General features: G+C 45.3%; 1 protein-coding gene across 3 annotated transcripts in view; it reads left to right on the forward strand.

Annotated features, from left to right (window-relative positions):
• The window catches only part of CABLES1 (Cdk5 and Abl enzyme substrate 1), a 117,040-nt gene that overhangs the window by 80,231 nt on the left and 13,256 nt on the right, over positions 1–23,553 (forward strand). For 2 of the 3 annotated variants that reach the window (XM_019653888.1, XM_019653887.1), the window contains 3 exons: positions 14,643–14,739; positions 15,991–16,147; positions 17,229–17,332. In XM_019653888.1, coding sequence (XP_019509433.1) covers positions 14,643–14,739; positions 15,991–16,147; positions 17,229–17,332 — 358 coding nt within the window. Of the gene's footprint in view, positions 1–14,642; positions 14,740–15,990; positions 16,148–17,228; positions 17,333–18,245; positions 19,121–23,553 lie in introns of those variants that run through there. The other variant, XM_019653889.1, reaches the window with a different exon arrangement.

The following is a 23,553-nucleotide window of genomic DNA, read 5'->3' on the forward strand; positions in this document are numbered from 1 at the left end:
TGCTATGAAAAAAAGTTGGTAAGTGAGGCTGTGCTCTTGCAAAGCCTCCCCTCTTCATTCCCCATCCCGGAACTCTACTCCTTTCCTCCTCTGGGCCTTACTCCCTCACCCCTCACCTGTTCACTGCATCTGGTGTTTGTTGTCAGGGAGCTGCTGGTATTTAGGACGGGACAGTTCACTGCGTAGGATGCTGGGAGCATTGTGGGAAGTTGGCTCTGGCCTCCGCAAACTAAATGCTGGCATTGCCCTCTGGTCGTTGTGACAACCACACGCTGTTCACACATGACCATTGCCCCGTGGGAGGACAGGCAGTATGGCCCCTGGTGCTGATGCATCATTTACAATAGCCCCCCTTATCCACCACCTTAGACCTTAGACCACACGGTATAAGACCCCCAATAGATACCTGAAACCATGGATAGTACTGAACCCTATATATACTATGATTTTCTATACACACATACCTAGGATAAAGTTTAATTTATAAATTAAACACAGTAAGAGATTAACAATAATAACTAATAATAAAATAAAACAATTATAACAATATACTATAATAAAAGTTACGTGAATACGGTATTATTAAGTAAAATAGGGCTACTTGAACGCAAGCACTGCGATACCATGATAACCAAGATGGTTACTAAGTGCCTAATGGGTGGGGCGCATCTACATGTGGGGATTCTAGACCAAGGGGTGATTCATGTCCCAGGCGGGATGGAACGGGATGGCACTAGATTTTATCAAGCTACTCAGAATAGCACACCATTTAAAACCTATGAATTGTCTGTTTTTGGAATTTTCCATTTAATATTTTTGGATCATGGTTGATGGTAGGTAACTGAAATGGCAGAAAGCAAAACTACAGATAAGGGGGGACTACTGTATTTCAGGAAGGGCCACCTGTAGGATTATCAGTAAATTCAACTGTTCTGTCTGTTGGCCCAGATGAAGAAGCAAAATTCATGTGTAGGATCACAAGTTATAAACTTTTTACATTTTGGACATGAACAAACTCAAACTCACCACCCCTTCAGATTTTATAGATGAGGAAACCAAGATGCAGAAAGGTTAATTTTCTGTAACAAAACACATAATCGGATCCTTTGTGATACCTAACGGAGAAAAGAACATACCTATGTCAGCAGCATATGCTACTTAAGTACTCACATAAGAAACTATGAGCACAATTCAAAATAGTGTAATTTAGCGCTACAATTAAGTGTTCTGCTTTTGAAATGTTTTAATGAGCAGACTTCTTATTTATAAATAGCTGCCATTTATCATAATTATGACATTTTACTAGTTATTGGGAAACAACTATGCTCAAATAATAAAAATATTTGTAGTAGTAAATTACATACAATTTATTATATGTTTTCAACTACCTTAGTTCATATACATATTAACTAATACCTTTGCACTGTGGAAAATCTCTTTACTTTTATGCTAAAGCTCTTTCTGTCATAGAATTTCAGGGGTGGAAAGGACGTTAGAGGTGTCGTAATATGGCCTCCCTGCTTCACAGCTCCGGCATGTAGGCACAGGGGTGAAGCTCACCATATCCCCAGTAGAGCCCAGGACTCAGGCCACCCCAGCCTGCTGATTTTGTGGTTTCTGGCTCCCATGTTTCCATTGTACTTATGCACGTGGACTAGACCACATGGGTCTGATTATTCCAGAGAAGTGCAAACCACCCTGCTGACGGGGACAGTGTGCTAAGTTTCGACTTCATCGCAAGAAAGTTTTAAAAACAGGAAACTCAAAAGTTCATCCACTGTGTACTTGAACCTCCTTTACATGGAAAGCATTTATCAGCATGGCCTTATCGCTTTCTGGTTTTGTTTTCTGGCGTCTCATGCTGCCCTTGAGATTCCCAAGTCCCGCTCTCACATCAAGGCTTGCTCTCCCTCCCATCTGACCCCAAAGCTTTGTTCTTGGTTTTAAACAAACTGAAAACTTATATTGGCCCCTGACCTCAGTTGACCAAGGCAGACAGGCCAGTCTTAGGAGAGGTTTCACCATCCATCCATCCATCCCTTCATTTATCTATTCATTCATTCATTCATTCATTCATTCATTCATTCATTCATTCATGCATGCATTTAGTCATTTAGTCATTTCTTCTGCCCCTAGTGAGCACGAGGCTCTGATGGGGGCTGAGAGGGTGCAAGGATAAGTAAGATCCACTCTCCAGGAATTTATTGAGCAAGGAAGCCAGACATATGAACAACTAAGACAGCTGGGGCTGGAGGGCTAGAGGTGCTAGGGAGTACTTTAACTGCCCTCAAATGTTCATCAGTGTCCACATTTACAATAAATCTACAATCTTCAGTAAAAGCTAATAAGTGTTTGCTATTAATACATAAAGTCTCATTCCCACCTACTCCTCTAAGTACAGTGTACATTGTCATCCCTGCCTGCCTCCTGTGTAGAAATTCAGGGGCTACCACTGCACGGCAGCATTCATTCATTCTCTCCACAAAATCTATTAAACCTACTATGTTCCAGGCACTGTTCTAAGCAGTAGGGATACAATGGTGAATAAGAAAATATCCCTTTCCTCACAGAGCTTACCTGCTAATGGTAGGAGACAGAAACAAGCTAATAAACTAACCTTCAAACAAAAGAACGAACAATTAAGTGAGTCCTAAACTGTGTGCAGGTGGAGTGCTGAGGAAGGAGTCCAGTGAATGCAGATGCAGTGGTCTGGGAGTGCTCCCCAGAAGAGGTGACTCTTTAGCTAGACGTAGAAGTGTATGGTCTTACAGGTGGAGACGGATATTCCAGCCTCAACTTTGACTTCTGAGCATGTCAGAAGATGGGTGATCTGGCTGCTAGGCAGGGTCTCTATAATGCCCGACATACTGAAAGAATTCAATAGTGCCATTCCAGCTGGAATCCCGCTGCTGACTGTCACTGCCATGTTCAGGCCTCTGTAGTGCGAGGAAGAGGAGGCGGGTGAAGGCAGAAAGAAGTGAGCTATGCTGAGAGACCAGTTCCTGATCCTGGATGTCACTGTCACAGGCCTATCACTCAGCCTTCTGGGTCTCAGTTCCCTCATTTGTCCAATGGGGAGGTTTGGCCAGACTCCAAAGATCCTGTGAGCTCAAATAACGCATCTCAGTGTTCTCCTCCTTGTCAGCTTTCGTGTGGAAGCCATAAGTCTGGTTGAATAAGGTGTTTATGAATGGGACATGCTGTTCACACTCCCCATCCACCAATGATCTAGAGCTCCGATCTGAATTGTTGTTCTCTGTCCAACTTTTAAAAATTTGAGATTTAAGAGAATGGTCAGATCTGGTGACTTTTTGCAGTATTATTTGGTATATTTCTTGGTATGAGCTATAAGGATAGGGGCTTAATCAACCCACCCTTGAGAACAGGAACCGTTTGGGGTCATTTTACACGCCACCAGACTTATGCTAAGTGGACAATAGGATAATTCACCAAGTGATTTCTAGAGCTGCTGCTTGAAGCAGACTGCCATGATTACTTCACAACTGCCCCAGTCTTTAAACTGTCCTTCACTGCCTTGATATATAGATACAGATATCTGAGAAAAGAGCCTATTTTCTTAAGATGAGCTGATTGTGTAGTCGAACCTTTGTGTGAGCATGATATAGAGGTAATAACATAAGCTGAAACATAAATAATGCTTACAGTATGCCAGGCACTGCTCTAAGTGCATTATATACTTTGGCTTATTTAATGTTCAGAACCAACTCATAAGGTAAGTTCTCCAACTATCATTATACAGATGTGAGGCTGGGGTAGAGAGAGGTGGGGTAGCAGTAGCAGAGGTAGGAGGCAGGCAGGCAGGCTCTGTGTGGTGCAGTGCTCTCTGTTTTGGGGCTGGCCCCCCTCACAGAGGCAGTCCCAAAGGGCTAGTGCTCACCTGAGTGGATTTCCCTTCACCACCACTCCTTTGGAGCTGGGCTTGTTGGCTCTGGACCAGCAACAAGCAGATGGCACGAAGTGACGGATGTGCATCTCGATGATAGAGCTCCATGCGTGTGCCACAGGAGGGTTGCTTTCTGGGGACCCAGTGGCCAAGGTGCTGAGTGGGGGCCTTCTGATGGCTTTGGAGGTTACTGGTTTATACTGCATCCTGGGTTCCTCCAAGGGCAAACCCCAGGCAACTTTGGGTGGAGTCTTAGGTAAAAAATAATCTATGTAATTCCCCTCTCTGGGTATTTGTGGCTTATAGAATAGGAAGGCATGAATTACAGAATTATAGAGTAGGGAGGTGGTCTCATTCTTTAGGTGTCGACACTGCAATGCGGGCACTCTGGGCTTCACTGGTTCACAACAAAGTGCTGCTCACACATCTCCCCAGCGCCTCCCCAGCTGCAACCAGGTCACCCCACAACACCACAGGGAAGCGATTTTGGGACTGGTAAGGGTCTTCCTCCTGTCTTTAACACCATGTATGAAAAATGCTTCTCTTTGAGAAAGTGTGTAAAACAGTTACATTAGAGGATTATTACTCACAACACCAAACATGTCTTCACAAAAAGATTGGTAACAGGGCTTTTTAAAATAAAGAGCTTTCATACTTTCTTAAGTATTTTATATCTTAAAATATTGTTTGATTGACAGAGTTTGCTTTCTTCAGGAAATCCTGTGTTAGATAAAATGAGGAGCTTCTAATAACCGTCCTTTCTTCCTGTTCTTTGACTTTAGGAATTCAGTCTTGCCGGTCCCATGAACCCACCTTGGCTCTGATGGGCATAGAGGGGTGTAGTGCAGGGTGGGGTAAACCCAGACAATGGGACCTTCACTGTGGTCACACCTGGCTTCTGCACCCTCTTTCCAAGCCCCTTTGGAGTTCCTTGATTTTCACTGGTTTGCTCCACCTAACCCTTGATCAACTCAAATTGTCAGAACATCTCCAAACAAGCATCATGTGATCAAAATGTAAATAACACAGAGTCCCATTTTGAGCAGATCAACACATGATTTTCCTTTCATGTATATACTGCTTTTGCTTAAAGTAAGGGACATCTTTGGATTGAATCTAGTATAGAGTTAGAAGAGAGTAGTTTTCCCAGGTCAGGACTGTGGGGAGCAGTGGGGAGTTTCATCCTATGACTGGAGCCCCGCTCAGTGTCTGGGGTGAATTGAGCCCCTGCCTTTGTCCTCCTCACCACTACCCACCCAGGCTCCCCTCCGCAACACACACACACACAGTCTGGTCCTCACTGCCCTCCCTTTCCATGGCCCAGCATGGCCATTTCTAATCAGGTGCACATGTTGGGAAGATGTTGGGGTTTACTGGTATGCTTAGATTGGAGAGCAGCTACAAGCTACATTCACTCCTTGTAGATAACACAGCAGTTGAGCCCAGATTTCACTAATCATTACTAAGGATGGATTGCATTTCATGGGCTGAACTCAGTGAGCAGAAAACATTTCCAAGTATGTGGAAGCCCTTCCTGGACACAAGGGTATTGCCACTTCTTCTCCTTAGGGTGTCCCCAAGTTAATTCATTAATGGGTACCTAACATGGAAGATTGGCCAGGGAATGCCAGTTCACCCGAGTTGAATGATAGGGAGCACCCTTCAGCCCTGAGGATAGACGTTTAGAGCTAGAAGGAACTTGGACACGGTCTGGTCTTGTGGTTTTCAGACTTTTTTAGCTGAAGAAACCATTTTTCCAACACAATTTTAGACAGAACACCAATAAGTAAAGCAGCTAACCACAGACCTGTTCCAGAAAAGTGGGAATGGGGACAAGAAGCCCACTCATCTCTGCTCCGTCCCTCATGACCCCATTAGGGAAACTATAGTCCTTATCCGTGCCTACCATCAGTACCAATGGGCATCTGAGGCCAGGGAGAAGTAGGGTGCATGGGGGAGAGCTGATGGTCAGGCTGTATCCTTGGTCCTGGCACATTAGCCTTGCTGGTCCCCGACTTACTCACCTGTAAAATTGGCTATAATGTCATCCCCAGGGACTCCTGAGAGCATTAAGTGAAATATGACATATGAAAGTTCTAAGCACCATGCCAGGCTGTGGTAAACAATCTTTAAATGTTAGCTTTTGTTTCATTTTTGTCCAATCACAAGAGCTAGTTCATTGCTTTTTCTAGATCTGCCCCAACACAGTAAATCTCAAGATAGGTTCACGAGGACTTAGCCAGCTGTACGTTTCTATAAACACAAAGGATTCATCTTCAGATCTGCTTTTATTTGCTCTTTCAATTGTTTTCCTCAGAGGTACAGGCTTATTAAAGAAAATCTGGAAAGTACGTGAAAATACAAGGAAGATAAAAATGACTGAGCTTCACCTAAACAAGCCCATCATTAACATTGTGGTCTATTTCCTTCCAGTCTTTTTTTTTTCCTAGTGCATGTATGGAATATGAAGAGATGATTGTTTTGTTTTGATCTTTCTTGCTGGTGGGAAGAAGCTTTGCCAAATCCCACCTTTTAAAACAAGCGATTGGAAGCTGGTTACAGAGAAGAGGAACAGATGTTGCCCGTCTTTTTCACTATAACTGTAACTTCAAACCTTCCCAGAGCTGTAAACACTCTTCTCCGATTAAGCTTGTAAATTATACCATTTCTGGGAAGAGTCCCAGCCTTAAACCAGCTCCTATTCTCTCAACCCACAGTTGCCAAGGCCCATCTGAGACGTCTTGCCTTTTATTCACATTAGTCACTGCCTTCTCTTTTCTAGTGTGGATTTGTGGTTTGGCTTGGCGACTCTCCACTTACAAAATGAATTGTAAGCAAGTTTCTCGACTTTCCTAAGTAGGCAGACCCCACACCTCGTCCACACCTTTAGCTAGGACCACCCCCCCGCCTTCCTGCTCCCCAACCCCTTCCCCATCCCCTAGGCTGCTGTGCCATCACCATGGGACCTGGAGCGGAAAACCTGAGAGCTGCAAAGGCATCTATGGGTTCAGAAATAAAGAGAAGGAAGAAATCATGAAAAACAGGAACAGCTTAAGAGAAAGGATCCTGGAGTCCTGAAAAGACAAGGAGGTTTGGAGAGTGAGGTAGAAATAATGCAAACTCAACCTCCTTTAAAATGTTGCTGAAGGTTAGCCCCAAACCAAGAAACCATGAGGGAGACTCAGCTTTTTTCTATTCACCGTTTTACCCTCTGACCTGTTACTCCTACGACCAGAGCTTCTACTTGGACCATGGGGCTAGTTCAGTCACATTATTGGCTAAAAGGACATTGTGTGGGGCTAATCTCCATTTATAACATCATGTCAGTGGGAATATGCATTCCAAGTTCCAGACGGCCAACTCAAAAGCTTTTGGAACACAACCCACTGGTGAGTGAGAGACTGCAGGCATTGTGTTGAGGGCCAGTCCCAGGATTGTCCCTGTGCGTAAGGGCACTGACATGAGTGCCCCATGTTCTTTATTTCCTGAAACATATGGACATCAGTAGGTGTTTCTGTATATATGGATCTGATTGGAAGGAATTAGGAGCAAACCCAGTTCATCTGTAGTTGGGGATTATGTAAAATAACCAAGCTAGTGATTGCAGCAAAAAAAATAGCCTCTGTGAGATGTGTGTGTATACAGATCCATTGAGATAACGGTTGCTGATTGATAGTCACTGGGTTAGCTTACTACAAAGGCATCGGACACCATGTGATGAAGAAAATGGCTTCCAGTAGAGCCCAAAGGTATCCCTGCGGGTGTGTTTTAAAATAGCAGCTTCCATGTGGTGTTTATGTCCTTAGCTTTTGGCGTTGGGGCACTTCAGATGAGGTCATACTCTTGGGTCCATTTCCTGAATGTTGATCACTTTGTGACACAGAGAACAGCTTCTTCTATTCTTAGAGCCCACATGCTCCCCGCCTAGCCCTGGGTCCATGCCCCCTGCCTCCCCACCCACTTTCCCCCAAAACACCTCTTTTCGTTCTGGAAAATTACACATTCACAAATTGTGTTTCTCTCCTCACACCGAGCGTATTCCCACACAGAGGCAGATTCTGGAATGATCTCACGGATGAATCATGCCATTATCCTGCTGTTTATAGGAACTGCCTTTAGACAGAAGATTGTGGTATAAGCTACATTAAGGTCCCTTCATTGTCTGCCAGTTACCCTTGAGGGGTGGCTTATCTGTTGAAGTGCTAAGTGGGAGAAGGGCGGGACTTATAAGACTAAAAGCTGCTTTGATTTCACTTTTTCCTGTCAGCCCCGGGCCTTGTTCCATTGACTCTGAACTGTGGGGGTAGAATGGTCTGCTCTGATACAAGTAAGCAGACCCAATCCAAGATGGCAGCTATATTGTATCTGAAGAGGCAACAAGTAGAGCTTCTTAAACTATATTGATGCTTGTGTTGTTGAATTCCAGTGGATGTAATCTTTTCATTAAAATTAGTTCACAATTGGCATTTCCTTTCCTAATCCAGCTTTCAAGCTTTGCTTTCTGTGCAGCAAATTTCTATTTTTTTGAAGGATCTGGAAATCCTGTTAATATTTAATTCACTTTTAAATTATTTACACATCAAAGTGTTCAACCTATTGTTGTCCTTTAAAGAGCAAGTGCCTAGTTGAGTTCCCAGCTGGCATTCCAAAGTTTTCATTTGAGAGTACCATTAGAGAAATGATCACCAATGGAAATCAGGCCATTCCCATCTTGGACGCAGAAAGCCCCAGGAACTAGTTAATTGGTCCCACACACTTTGCATCTACTTCCCCAGGTGTTAAGTATTTGAATCTTATATCTTTTTTGTTTGTTTAAATTGGGGAATTGGGAGAAGGGAACAGATACGTTGCTGTCCTTTTGTTCTTCAGTCTAGTTGTGGAGGACGTCACTTCACTGGCCCATGTTGGTATTATCATTGCGCTCTTCCCTGGTGAGGCAGTCGCTCACCAGCATTGGACGGCCACTCACAGCAGCTCACGAAAACGCACACCAGCTGCCGGCCAGCCCCACTGCAACTTACGTCATCGCTGGCAACTCACGGCAGCCCAGCTTCAGGTCGAGCTGTTGTTCCCCATCTTAGCTGTAGAGGGCACAGCGTCACTGGCCTTAATGTGAGATCCGAACCGGGGCCCTGCTGCTCAGAGCTGGCATCCCAAACCAACTGTTAACCAATGCGCCACTCGGCTGGCCCTGTATCTTTTTTTTTTTATTAAGAGAAATATTGGTTTATTAACCATAAGCTCCCTAAGGAAAGGACCTTAGCTTCAACTTCTTGTTTTCTAATAGGGAATCTTGTCTGATCAATTCCATGCATTATGGCTCAGTAAGCTTTCAGAAAAGAAAAGATCATTTTGCCTATCACACAAGAGGAAATCAGGAGTTGGCCATTGTGTGGTTACTGGTGACCTAGGAAACCCACTTTGTGCACCAGGATATCTAGATTGGCCATCTGCTCCGATCAGATGACTCCACAACTGTGAAATCATGTACATTCACTTATTGCTGTGGGAGCCAAAACTGAGACAGAGGTCCAGGGGGTTTCCAACCATGAAGGGGCTTTCAAGGAGAGCTATAGTAAGTGAGTTGCAGTGCCATCCTATGAAGGATGGGTTTATACCCTAAAAAGAACCAACCTGTATTTCTGCTTCTTGCTTAGAGGTATAACTGCTGCTTGGCTGCCTCCCCGATTGCATTCTCATCTCCTGTTTTAATCCCTTCTCCCCAATCTTCTGTGACACCCTCCCCTGTCCTCTCTTAAACCATCCTCCATCCCTGCCATCTGCCAGCCTTTGTAAAAAAAAAATCTTTGTGCTGGGTTTTCAAAGGGTGTTTGTTACCTTTAACCTCTGCCAAAGTTAAGACACTTCAGTAGACAGAGCTGTAGCATCACCCAGAGCTGTGGAAGGGAAGGGATCAGCCCATGCATTGTCCACGGTTCCTTACCAGTGGTTCCGTTAGTGCATCTGCCCAAATGAGATCTTTTCCTATAACCTGACTAAGCATGTTCATCTTTGAGTTCAAGCTAAAGCGTTTAAACCTTAACGCACACAATTTTGGACAATATCTACATATGGTATTTGAACTTTCCACCATTCCATTTTTAGGAGTAGGTGGAACATAAATAAATTAATATTTGAACTCAACATGTATCTGGGAAAAAATAATCTTCTAGGCTTTTCAGAGGAATTGAAACGCTCAACTTCAGTTTGCTTTTAATTACTTTCAGCTGCAGTTCCACGGTATCCAGCTCCATTTCCTGGTACTGGAGGGTTAATGCTGGCATTTGAGCCAAAAGAGATATTTCTGTTTTCATACACCATTTTAATGAGAGTTTAATGATCTTACAAAGAAAACATCAAGATTTTATCACTGCTCCACAGGGACTTTTTCTTAATTCTTTTTCACTGGAGTTTTTTCAACATTCTCTTTGGACGAACCAGCAGTACCATTCAGAGTTCTGTTTTGCAGGTGATTTCCCACCCTCTCCGCTCCCAGAAAAGTGGGGTGTCAAGGGCCATGGGTCTCTTGCTTGCTTTACACTCACACGTGAGACCTGAGCAGTGACCTCATCTGTAAATTAGGTGGCCCGATGTGAAATCACTGTTTACGTAGGACAAAACGGGCAAGTACCAGCAATTTCATACGGTTCATGTTAACATAAGGGTTCAGCAATACAACAGCACTTAGTTAAGAATTACCCTAGAGAAGTTCATCAGCCATTTTGTGAAAGATATATTTTTCAGATCCCCAGTCTCAATATATATAAATTCAAAAGTTGTTAAAAGAAACCAACGTCATTGAAATAGATGAACTGTGTGTTTCCTTTTCCATGGATATGTCACCGTGCCAGAGGATGTGTGTACACATGTGTTCTTAATTCAAGCCCACCAAAATGTCCGCCCCGAAGTGAGTGACAACTTCTCTCTGAATTGGAGGCACAAAAATTGGAAAAGTGTGCCTTCAGCCACTACCACGAAGCAGTCAATTTTCTAGAGCAGTTGTGATATTTACTACCATGTCGGTGAAGTTTTTGAAGGTGGATGGAACAGATATGAGTGTATCAGCTTCAGTGTGCAAGAAATGTTTCATTTCTATTTTTTTTGAAGAATCCACTTCATATGAACTATTAGCCCCCTTTTACAAAGATGGAGGGAAATTCATACTTAATTATCACTGGGCGTCCCTCCCACCTCCCCTACAATGGGCAGAAGATGGCCAGGCCACTTTCGGGAAGAACACTGGCTGACAAAATCCAAGTCACTAAGTATATCATCTCTGACTATTTACCTTATAAATTCATGGTAGCCAAACTCCTGATGAATAAGTGCTAGTCCAATATAACAGCCACTCACCACATACAGCTATTTAAATTTAACTTTAAATAAGAAAATATATTTCCTCAGTCAACTTGTCACACTTCAAGCTCTGACTTGCCACCTATTTCTAGTGGCTACCATATTGGACAGTTCAGATGGAGAAAATTTCCATCACTACAGGAAGTTCTATGGATAGTTCTGAGCAATATGTGTTTTTCTAGTAGCAGCCAAGGGTGAACCCACTACTGTCCTAGCTTGTTTTCTTACTCAGTTTAATTATTTAGAAAGTGGAATGATACACGTGGACAGCGAGTGGGATGCAGACCAACACAATAATTCTCTAGAGATGGGTTCTCATGGGTAGGTGTGACAGTTTCACCCGTTGTGAAATGTGGTCCAAAGATTCTCTTCCATGTGGTCCAGAGTGTCCATGAGGTACTTGGATAATCACCAGGTCTAACAATCCCTGTTTTCTCAAATGGGGTTTGGGGTTTGTCTCATGGAGAGGAGTCTTAGATTTTCTATGAGCACCCAAAGTATAATTTTTGTTATGGCTCCATCTGCCTTGGAGAGGCTTCAAGAAGGGGAGTGTGGGGTGAGCATGGTTTGGTTTTGCGAACTGGGATATGCACATTTAGCAGCCAGGGGCCAGCTGGCAAACGTAGGGCTACCCGTGGAAACAGTGAGCCTGTGAGCCAACTGAGACAGATGAAAAGGGGCACAATGGAAAAATATCCATGTCCCATGTTGCCTTTAGAAACCAGCACCCATGAGATGGCAACAAAGCCTCAGCTCAGTAAACACTCCTTTACGCACCTTTACATATCAGACATTGTTGTAGACAGGACACAAACATGGACTGAGACTTCCTGCCTGCAGCCAGCTCTCCATCCTGAAGCACTCGTTTAAAATACATTTTTACTCAAGTATAGTTGGCATACATTATTATATTAATTTCAGGTGTAAGGAGCACTCTTTACAGGGCCCTCTTTTAATACTCCTGATTTCTTATGGTCTTCTCACCTCATAAACACATTCCTGCTTTTATATTAACTTCAGCCCTAAATAACATTCTCTGGCAAAATGGAAACAAGGAGACAATTGTTTGGGAGTTGGGAATTTGAGGCACGTGCTTGCTGGGTTTGGCTCTGGGAAAGCAGAAAGCCCTCGGAAGAGTGCTGTAGGATTTTTAAGGAAACGCAAGGCGCTGCTGTCTTTGTATTGGCTCCCCTCCTGGTCTTTCCCTGTGGGGCTCCTTGCTTCTGACCCTCCACGGCTGTCTTAGCCTCCTCTCTTGGTTCTTGTTTTGTTAGTGCCCTGAGGCATTCGTCATCTTCGTCCTTAATTGCTAGAGGAAGTCTTTTGAGAGCCACCCTGGATGGCTCATGTAGGAGGCGGGGCAGCAGGGCCGGTGGTCTCTGGCATCTACAGTCCTGAGGTTCTGGTGGACTTCTGAGCCCCACTGTGCTCCATCCTGCTTGCTCCTTCCAGCTGCAGATCTGAGGTCAATAACTGGAATGCAGGTTTCTCTGTTGGCACGGTATGTTTATAAAGTGATGTGACTTCAACCATCCTGGACCTCATGGCCCTCAGGGAGTGTGGTCCCCAGCAGAGGAGGCACCCTTCGGAGAACTCAGCCATCCTGAGAGCACTTCCACGGCTTAGAACATTTCTGGAGCTCTCGATGAAATGATTTGCACCTTCTAACAAAGTGCTTACAGCTCAATGAGTTACTGTACTGTCCTTAAGGGGTGAGTTTAATGTTTGGAATTACTTGAAGTCATTTACAGTCAAATCTGATCAATGGTGGTGGTAGTGGGGACACTGATTAACGTAATAGTGTTCAGGGTAAAAAATATGTATATAAAGTTTAAACACTGGGATGGCATGGCTATTTGCTTTTTTTCTGTGTGAATTTAATGTCAGTTCCCAAAGGGACTCCGGAAACGTTTTGAGCGTAGCAGAACCATGGCCTCCCAAGGAGACTGCCTTAAAAATGCGGTCCTTACTGGGTACAGGTCTTGGGTATTTCTTTTGAAAATTTCATTCATCACACTTGGCGTTATAGATAAGATTAGGGAGCCAGTTCATGCATGGAACATCTGTAGACGAGAATGAGTGTGCAACGAAATGAGAATCCTGTTTCTCTGTAGAAGTGGAGGGGGCTTCTGTCTCTCTTTTCCCCACTCACCTGGCTCCCTTTCTCTCTGTCTTTTTCCTTTATTCCTTTACCTTTGGCCCAGAGAGTCTTGCCCTTACATTTTCTTTATTCTTGCTTAGGTTGTAGGAAGACAGCCCCTGAGTCTTCTCTCCAGGCCACACAGCAAGAATACTGCTGGCCTGAGGTGGCTTTGACTACAAGTCCTGTGTCACAGAAACAGAAGCTGGGAGAGCGTCCTTCCCAGATGTAGCTGCAATTTAGAATCACCTGGGGAGCATTTAAAACCCTGCCTTCCAGGTTGCATCCCACACCAACTGAATCAGAATGGCTGGGGTGGGAGCCAGACCACAGTAGTTTGTCAAAGGTCACCAAGTGATCCTAATACACAGCCAAGTTTGAGAACTACAAGGAGGGGAACTATCCTTGAAAATGTAAGCAGTTATGTCTGAGCATAACTGCAGCCAGCTCATCTCGCATCTCCGAGGCAACGTGATATACTAGAGACAGGGATCGCCTTGGATGCAAAACCAATCTCTACAACCTACTATCCCAGTGATCTTTGCAAGCCATTGACCTACTCCAGGCCTCATTTTTCTCATCTGTAAAATAGGATAACACCAATACCTGTTTAACAGGGGCAACTTTAAGAATGAAAGAGATGAAAAAGTCTTTGTAACTTGTGAAGTGTTCCTTAACTGCTTATTGTTAATACTGGATATTATTCTTTTATAGAAAGATACTCATTTTCTAGGTGGCTGGCCTGGCAAGGTAGCTGGGGTGACTATTGTGGCATTAATTCTTTCATTACCAGTTTAGGACAAGAATTTCTTTCTCCGGTCTAATAAAGGGAGTGTCAAGGAGAGGTGGTCTCCCAGCTTTGAAAAGAAGCCAGCAGCTGGAGTCCAAGAGAAGCATTGCCCCACTGTGTCCAGGAATACTCCCTGGCTTCCTGTTCCATGACCATCTAAGAGGGGAGGGGCCTTACTGAGAGGCAAAGGAGGTCAGTAATCCATCGGATTCTGAGCCTGACTTTCATCTTCAGGCTTTCTGTTTGGTTGGATTTCATGTATCTCAAAGTGGGTGCAACTACCCGCAGAGTGTCACTGACAAGCCCCAAAGGAGTGACAAATGGAGGTCTGGTCAGCCAGGGCCTGCTTGGTCATTTTTGTCAGTGTGACTGTGTTATCTCATGCAGGAAGCGTTATCATGTCTCTTTTGGGTACAAACGAAAGCATGTTTTCTTTGGCTTTGTCCTCCCAGGGATTTGAAGTTGGAAGGAGGGAGACAATCAACAGGTGCCGTGAGCTTAAAAGAGATCATTGGCCTTGAAGGTGTGGAGCTGGGAGCTGACGGGAAGGTAAGGCTACCTGGTTTCTGGCCCACGCATTTGTGCCGATACCACCAAAGTCAGAAAACAGGCAGTGCGACAGACCATGAACCTCACTCATGGTGGAGGAACCAGGGTGGGTGGGGCACCAGCCTGTCCCACTCCCCAGCGTGCAGACAGAAGTCCACCAAGACAGTGATCAGATAGCAGCACAACTTCTCTGCCCACGCTACGTACAGTGGAATGCACACGACTGACCAGTATGTCAGGCACACGTACGCACACATGTGCATGTTCTGGGATGGAGTGGCAGGTGCTTGGAACATGCATTAACTGATGGTGTCGGCAAGAAACATTCCCACCACTAGAAAGTATTTTTGGCTTCCTGTGGTCCCAAGAAGCTAAGAGTCTCTCAGCCTTAGATAGTGACCACCGAGTAGCCGGGCTGTCACATTCCTCTTTCACCCACTATGCACTGAGCTGCTGGGTTGAAGTCTGAGGCGTGAAGTTTGAAATATGAACTTGACCTCCTTGCGCTGACTCCAGGCAATCTTCATAAATCCTCCCAAAGTCTGTTTGTGGAGACAATGCAAGTGTTGCTTGGGGAAAGCCGTCCCAGCATAGTTTGCTTGCAGGTGAAGCTGCTGGGGCAGCAAATGACCTCCCTGCCACCCTCCCCCAGGACAGCTGGTCACCACTGTGACCAGACATCAACCCTGAGCTCATGACACATGAGCCGCGATTCCCCAGGCAGGTGAAAAGAAAAGTACTTGTTATATCTTCATTCCTAAAGGCTAAGTATGTGTTCACGTAGGAATGAGGGAGGCTAAAACAGATGAACAAACATCCTAGACAGCATCTGCCAAAGGAACTGCCAAAGGTCACAGTCCCTTATCAGAGACTCCTGGGCCTAATGCATTCTGGAATTCTGCACTTGACGGTTTATAAAAAGTCATAACAGTGTGTGCCTTGTGTATTACACAACACCCCAACAGCTTCTGAGATAGCATGTTATCAAACACACCAATATTTCTGCCACATAACATGAATATTCACACCAAGTGGGACAAATTAAAACTATAGCTAGCCTCAAGTCAGTTTTGGCACAAATTTGGCACAAATGAGTACCAAAAAAAGTTTCATTTTTAAGAACTCATTGGGTTTTAGAATTCCAGATAGGAGAATACAGACCTGAACTTGGGTGGCAACATAGCTTGGTCAGAATGCAAACCTAACATTGCCTGGGAATAACCGCTTGCCATTTTTATGTTCACCTTTTAGACTGTTTCTTATACCCAATTTCTGTTACCCACAAATGCCTTCGGAACCCGGAGAAATACCATTGACTCCACCTCCTCCGTCTCCCAGTTCCGTAACCTGAGCCACCGCAGCCTCTCCATAGGACGGGCGAGCAGCACCCAGGGGAGCCTTGACACAGGTAACCTGGGACCTGGCTGGGTCTGGTAGCCCGTGGCAAGAGGTGTCTTGGTGTACAATGTGGACTGGGTCTCCCGGGGTACAGAATGGAGGACGGGGACCCCTAGAATGTGAGCTCATCCGGCAGGTGATACGACTTTGGGGCAAGGCCGATTTCAGGCCGTGCCGGCTCCCCACCAGGCCACAGGGTGATCTCTCTAATGAGATGCCTCGGTTGCCAACACCCTAAGCTCCCTCAATGAGAAGTGTCAAGCTGGACTCCCCTGCTTCTCGCCACCACTCACCTCCTCAACTCACCGGTTACCTGCTTTTTACCTCCATTTTCATAGTGCTCAGGTTTGGCTTTTCTTCAGATAATTGGGCCAGAAACCCAGGATCCAGTGTGAGAACTTCCTTTGTTATTCTTACAGTGGGTGAACTAACGCAGCTGCTGAAAGAAGATGTTGTGCTTGCTTCCAACTTGGCCTATACAAACCTCTGTAAAAATTGACACGAGGGCGACAGCTCTTTACAAAGCAGTATTATAACTTTCAGAGCAATTCCAAATGCATATGAAGTTCCTTAGGCTGTCCAGGTGCTGAGTTTGGAAGCACTGTCCAGTGTTCCAGCCACCTCTGGTCATTTACAACTGTTTGCATTGGTCCCTAGTCTGAATTGTGTTTATATGGACACAGTAGCCTGCCCGGAAGCATTTACCTCAAAAATGTGTTTCTCATACTGCACAACTACTACTTGATCTGCCGGTTTAGAAAACGAGCCTTTTCGGTGCCACATTTTGTAATCTGTGAGTGTTCACTGCATTTTTTATGCTCTGTGCTCTTCTGGGTCAGGGAGATTAACACATAATTTTCTAAAATGGAAAAAGTGTCAGAACGTTAAGAATTTGGTGAATCCTTTTACGGGAGGATACACTTCATTGGCTTTTAGAGACATGCACTAAAAGTCAGAGCGAGCGACGTGACTCTGAGCTAAATGCCCTGAAGCCAACCTTTCTTTAACTTTATACTTGGCATGAGTAGCCCAGCTGCTTCTGCTTCAGAGAGTCTGGGGCCCCTGCTTATCACTTTGATTGTGATCCTTAGGCAGTGACCTGGGAGACTTTCTGGACTACGACCCGAATCTCCTGGATGACCCCCAGTGGCCTTGTGGCAAGCACAAACGAGTTCTGATCTTTCCTTCGTACATGGTGAGTAGCAGTGGAGAGATCAGTTTGCTCACCCTCTCAGCCTCCAGGGAATAGCTGGGAGGTGGCATGCTTGCCTTAAAGACGGCCGGTCTGCCAGAGTTTGGGGGGACTGTTCAAACACTGCTCTGTCTGGGGACCTTCTTGAGGACTCCCCAGTGTGGCTTGCTTGTGGATGCACCAGCACATGCGAGCCCAGGATTCTACCGGTCACCTGGGCTGAGTGCATCACATCAGCTACCAGCTCAGGGTCAGGGACCCTCACCTCTGAGACTCCAGAGCTTGTACATCCATAGACCCCACTAGGAGAGAATCGCACTTCACTGGCAGCGCTGAGTTCAAGTTCAGCTCTGTTTGGAGTTCCTTGGTGACCGTAGGCCTCTCTCTGCATGTGCTCCGAGTAAACATTTGGCACTGGGCTCTGGATGACAGAATTCTCTCCTGGGAAAGTTGAAAGTAGGACAATGTGGGTGTTAAATGCAAAACCTTTCCCTGCCGTTTTATTTGTTGGGCTCTTCTTGTTTTTCCTTTTGTGTCATTTTGGTTTCTGTTTTTGGCTGACCACCATTTCCCACCACTCTGGGCTGCCATGTCTCCAGACACCAGTGGGGCCTGACGGGGTCCTTTGTACTTGCTTGGGGGGACTTGCCCTGACTCGGAGGCAAGGCCTCGCCTGGGCTGCTGTGGGAGGAGGGCAGAGCAGGGCTTGCGGAGAGCCCTGCTGCACTAGCCCTGCCACACACGGCATGAGGTGGGGGAGCACTGACCCAGAATTCCCCCGCTGCCCCCTGCCAGGCCAGGATGGGGCAGGCGCAGCTGAAACGTCCTGCTCTGGTTCCCTCACTCCGCCCCAGCTTGCGCTGTTCTCAGGAGCCCTAGCCCCAACAGTGAGCAGAGGGCCTTTTTTCTGTTATAGGTTCTTGTGTCTGCAGAAGGAGAGTGGGACCCAACCCCATGTACGCCAAGGGCACCTGAACACTCACTCAGGGCTTAGAGTCCTCAGCAGTGGGGTTCCACCCTCCAGCTTCTCTCCTCGTGGAACATTTGGCAAGTAGCTAACATCGGAGTAACACTGGGCAGAACTCAGGCCCTTGCCAATGACTTTTAGCATATATCCTCTTGTCATTGAGCAAATAGCTCAGAGATCATTCTAATATGCCACCTTGAGTCAGAATCAATTACCAAAGGCATTTAGTTTAAAACTGCCCCTACTGCTCACTCTCCCATTCTTATTCCCCAATTCCTAACACAGAAAGCAAAACCAGAGCTATGTATAGTTATTTCTTCCCACTCTATGACCTGTGATATTACTAACTTCTTTTTAAAAACCAGGGCTTTTTCATATAAGCTAGCACATAACAAGTGTTCAACAAATGACCAGAATCATTCCCCTAATGGCAAGGAGGGAGCAAATTAAATGTCATCACTCGTGTAAGAAGAAGGATGTTTTATGTTCACTGCTTTACTTATTAAAGTTTACTTTATTAAGTAACTTGGGTAGGACACTGTGGCTCAGGGGGCCTGAGTGAGGCTGTCACAGTTGACGGGAAGTGGGGTGCAGTGGCCAGAACTCCTGGCTCAGCGTTCTTCTCACTTTGCCTCGAAATCCCACATCCCTCAGCAGTCAGTGGCAGAACAGAGGATGTGAAAATGATTCTTTAGGCCAACAGTATAACAAATTTCTAATAGTTTAATACATTTTTGACAGTTTAATAAATTTTAACAAATTTATTTCCCAAGAAAATAAGAGGGTGCACTATTTTTGATTGACGTTGGGGTTTGGCAGGGAGCTCTTCCATAGACATGTATTGTCTGGTGATAACGCCAACCTTTCCTTTTAGTCTGGTGTCAAGCTGGTGCCAAATGTGGTTTTTTCTTTCTTTCTTTCTTTCTTTAAATGGTTGTATTGTGAGCTTCAGGGCTCTGGGCTACAGTCTCCGTGTGTGCGCCCGGGCACACGGGTAAGTTTTCCTCCTTAGACAGTGTGCTAGATGACTTGCCAAGTCAGCATATATGTCCTACTCTCCTTGTTTTATGTTCCCAAGTAGGTCATTTTTCATTTCACCACATTGACTCTATAGCCTGTGCTTCCTGTAATAGTCCATTTTTTAGAGAATGAAATTGCTCATGAACTTTATTTGCCTGGTCAGCTTTGTAAGAGCTACATTTCCTTCTCTTTTTGGCCACAGATACTGGTACTTTGATAAAATGTGGGACACCCACTTTTCAACATTCTTGTCTAAGTCATTGACGTGCAGGTCATGTGTTACAAAGTGCCTCAAACCTGCTCCCAGGAAGCTCCTCCCTAGAAGCAGGCATGGATTGTAGGGCTGTTTCACGTGCATTTTATATTGAGCTTGCAGGAGGAAGAGTGTGTGATTTGGGGGATTTGTTTGTTTGCTTTATTTTGTGTGTTGGGTAACAGGTATAGTATTTGTCCAACTACTCAACCAGTATTGACTGGAGCCCTACTATGTGCCCGGCCAGGTGCTTCCTTATACAGTGGAGATCAAACCAGCCACAGTCCCCATTGTCCTCGACCTCATAATGAGTGGAAAAGTCAGTCAGTGAACAAGTAGACAAATCACTGTAGTCATGAAGACAGTGAGGAAAGTTGTAGGAGATGACAGGGAGGATTGGAGGTTGGAGGTAGGCCTCAAGGAAGGCTCCCCTGAGGAAATGGCATTGAACATGAGTTCGGAAGGGTGAGAAGGAGCAGTCGTGCCAGGCCTTGATAGGGAGAACCCATGTGCAAGACCTTGAAGTGTTATAGAGGTTGGCTTTGTATAAAACCGGTATTTTCAACAGTAAAAGTTATTGCCTTTTCCTCTACACACACACATACACACACACACAGAGAAAGAGAGAGAGAGAGAGAGAGAGAGAGAGAGAGAGAGAGAGAGAGCGAGCCCCAGGTGAGGCAGTCACTCACCAGCCATTGGACGGCCGCTCTCGGCAACTCACAAAAGCTCACGCCAGCTGCCGGCCAGCCCCACGGCAGCCCAGCTCCAGGTCGAGCTGTTGTTCACCATCTTAGCTGTAGAGGAAGCAGCGTCACTGGCCCTCATGTGGGATCCGGGGCCCTGCTGCTCAGAGCTGGCGTCCCAAGCCAGCTCTTAACCAACGTACCACTCGGCCGGCCCGAGATTCATTTTTTTGGCGTATATCAATAAGTTGTTTTTAATTACTAAGTAGAGTTCCATTGTATGGATATACCATAGTTTATTCATTGTCCTGTTGGTGGACATTTGGGTTGTTTCCAGTTTAGGGATATGATGAATATTGCTTCTGCAAACATTCCTGTATAAGTCTGTTTGTGGACATATACCATCTCTTCTCTTAGGCAGATACCTAGGATCAGGCTTTCTGAGTCGTAGTGCAGGTGATGTTAACCAACCGAGATATATTGGGTCGTCGGGAAAGTCATGATGCATTTTTGCATTGAAAAACATAGAAAAATACGTCATGACTTTCCCGACGACCCAATAGTTGGGTGTATATTTTAACTCCTGTTTATTCTATTGTAGTATAAGGTAAAAAGGCCACTCATTGCTACAGTTGGGATATGCCTTAAAGTGGGAGGGTTCCAGAGGGGAACATTTCCCTGAGGCTCAGGAAGAAGCCTATTACTTACAAAGTTTAGGGGGCACCCCTTTAAAATTGGCCTTCTGTTCATAGTTCCAACAGTATTTTTTAACTTTGATCTGTGCAGGTCACTGTGATAGGGCAAAAGTGAAATTTGGAACTACAACGCAATTCCTGGGGCCGGTGGGGAACCCAGATGGCAGTTGCCCCTGTGATTTTGGCCTTAGAGTTTCTAGAAGGTGACCGACCACAGAACATGAAAGGCCGTGGAGCCTCCTGGCTGCATGCAGGTCCTTGCAGGGCCTTAGCTAATGATGGTGTTTCTCAGAGCAGCGAGGGAGGGCGGAGTCTTCGTGTCAGAACCGGACGTTTCCTGCTCTGTGTACCTCCTGGCTTGTAATTAAAGTTTCACTAGAGGGTGGTTATTTATCTTTAGAACCTGGCTGCCGAAGTTGGTAGTGGGTTCCCTCCCCCTTTGTGGGTGTGGAGAGCAATTAAGAAAAGAAAGAAAGTGAAAGAGCTAACTGACATAATGCCAACAAAATTAACATTATTTGAATGGATTTCTGGATGCTTTTCCTTTCTTCAGGAAGAAATCCCTCTTGAATTGTTTTGACAGAAAGAAAACCGACTAACAACCCTTTTGATATCTATAGTATATACATCTCAAGAGGACATGTCTTGGACTGATCTCTGTGATAAAGTACCTATTCTCTTATTTAATATTATAATCTAAGTACTCATAGAAAAACCCCTCCTTCTACCCACATCTCCCCAGTGTTGTGGGAATATATCTTAAAACTTAATTTTTCAGTACAGTGTGTGAGATGCTGAGTGGTGGAAAAGAAGACCCAAGATGAAGAAGACCAACTCAACCTTCCGTGTGGTGGGTGATCGGACTGCTTTTGCACACCACACCTCCATTTTCACTGAAAGTTGTCTTAATGACATAGTCACATATTCTCCTGTCTACAGGGTGCATTTATTGAGAAGCTATAAAGCAGCTTGAGCCCTGCGGGGGCCCTCCCTTGCAAGGCTCAGGTTTCAAGGTGTGTGAAGTTAATAATATTCAGCTCAGGAGACCCTCTTTAAGAAAAGTCATGCAATGTTAGGAAAACACCATGGGGAGTCTCCTCTTGAGGCTTGAAAGGGCCCTGAAGCTTCCCCAGCTCCAGGGAAAATCTGCCAGGCACCAGCCCAGGAGCCGAGCAGCAGGATCTTTGAGGCCTGACAGCTTTTGGTATAAGTGTTAAAAATAAAATGCCGTATCTCATGAGAGGGTTTTTTTTTCTGTTTTGGGTTTGTGTGTGTGTGTGTGACAGCTTTATTGGACATAATTCACATATCATATAATTCATCTCTTTAAAGGGTACAGTTCAGCAGGTTATTAGTAAACTCACCAAGTTGTGCAACCATCACTACAGTCACTTTCAGGACATTTTCATCATCCCCAAAAGAATATCCGAACCCCCTTAGCCCCAGGCAGCCGCTTAGTCTCTTTCTGTCTCTGTAGACTTGCCTATTCTGGATTTTTAAAAATTTTCTTTTCCTTATAAAAATAATACAAAATGACATGTTAGCTTTACATTTTACCCAAGATGTTGCAGCATCTGTTTTCTTTCTATGTATTTGTCTCAGATTTTTGATAACTGTTTTTGTGATTTTTAGCCTGACCCTCCATATACACAGTTCATTGGCTCATGCTCTGCGCCCACCATTTAAGAACATGCATTTCAGAGTGCATCCTAATACTATCTGGGTGTGTGTGAACTCAGGGGTCACACACATACATACACCAAGTGTCATCTCAAGTGCGTTGGAGACACTGCAGAAGTTTCTGTAGTACCAGATATATATTTGACAAATATCTGAAACTGAATGTGCTTTGCGCTACCTGGTAAAGCCACGTGGTCATGTAAACCTGGAGCAGGGGCAGCTTTTCCTGTTTCTTTCCTGGATTTGCAAAGCATTTTATTTCAGTGAGGGAAACTGAAAAGCTGCTCCCCTAAGGAGAGGGAAGGGAGAATAAACCCAGGATTGTGTATTTGGAATCTGATGGGTAGACATAGCCACAAATGCAGCCCACGCCTGCCTCGGCTGATCGTCCATTCCCATAGTTTCCTTGTGATTTACTGTCCTCTTAGGGAAAAGGATTAAATGCATAGAACAGCCAAAATACCCAGCTGTTCGTGGTTAGATAGATTTAGCTGAGGGCTGCTGCTCTGTTTAATTACCTTAGCAAGCATGCAACATCTGCTTTCCCGTTGCCCAGCTGAGCTTGGAGCTCCGATGCATGTCGGACAAGTGTGACAGAAGCAGGTTAGCCCTGGTTGTGCAGTGGCTCTTGGTGCTGGAAGCAGCTGCAGATATCACTGCCTTATCTCCCTCCTTCCTTCCACAGGCAAGAAAAACCAAGGCTTGGGGAGGCTACACGCCCATCCTGGGCTCCCTGCTGGCTCCTGGGGCTGGAATCTGGCTCCTCTGGAATGTTCCTGCCCCCAGAGGTCCCTCTGACACAGAGGGGAACAGTAGCAGAGCCTATAGCACGCTAACACCTGTTGAGAGCTGCTCCTAAGAACTCCCAGGGAGATGTGGAGGGCAGGAGAGTGGGGCACATACCAGGCCCCATGGTGGAAAAG

Source organism: Hipposideros armiger, unplaced genomic scaffold (assembly GCF_001890085.2).
Source record: "Hipposideros armiger isolate ML-2016 unplaced genomic scaffold, ASM189008v1 scaffold_209, whole genome shotgun sequence".
Taxonomy (NCBI): domain Eukaryota; kingdom Metazoa; phylum Chordata; class Mammalia; order Chiroptera; family Hipposideridae; genus Hipposideros; species Hipposideros armiger.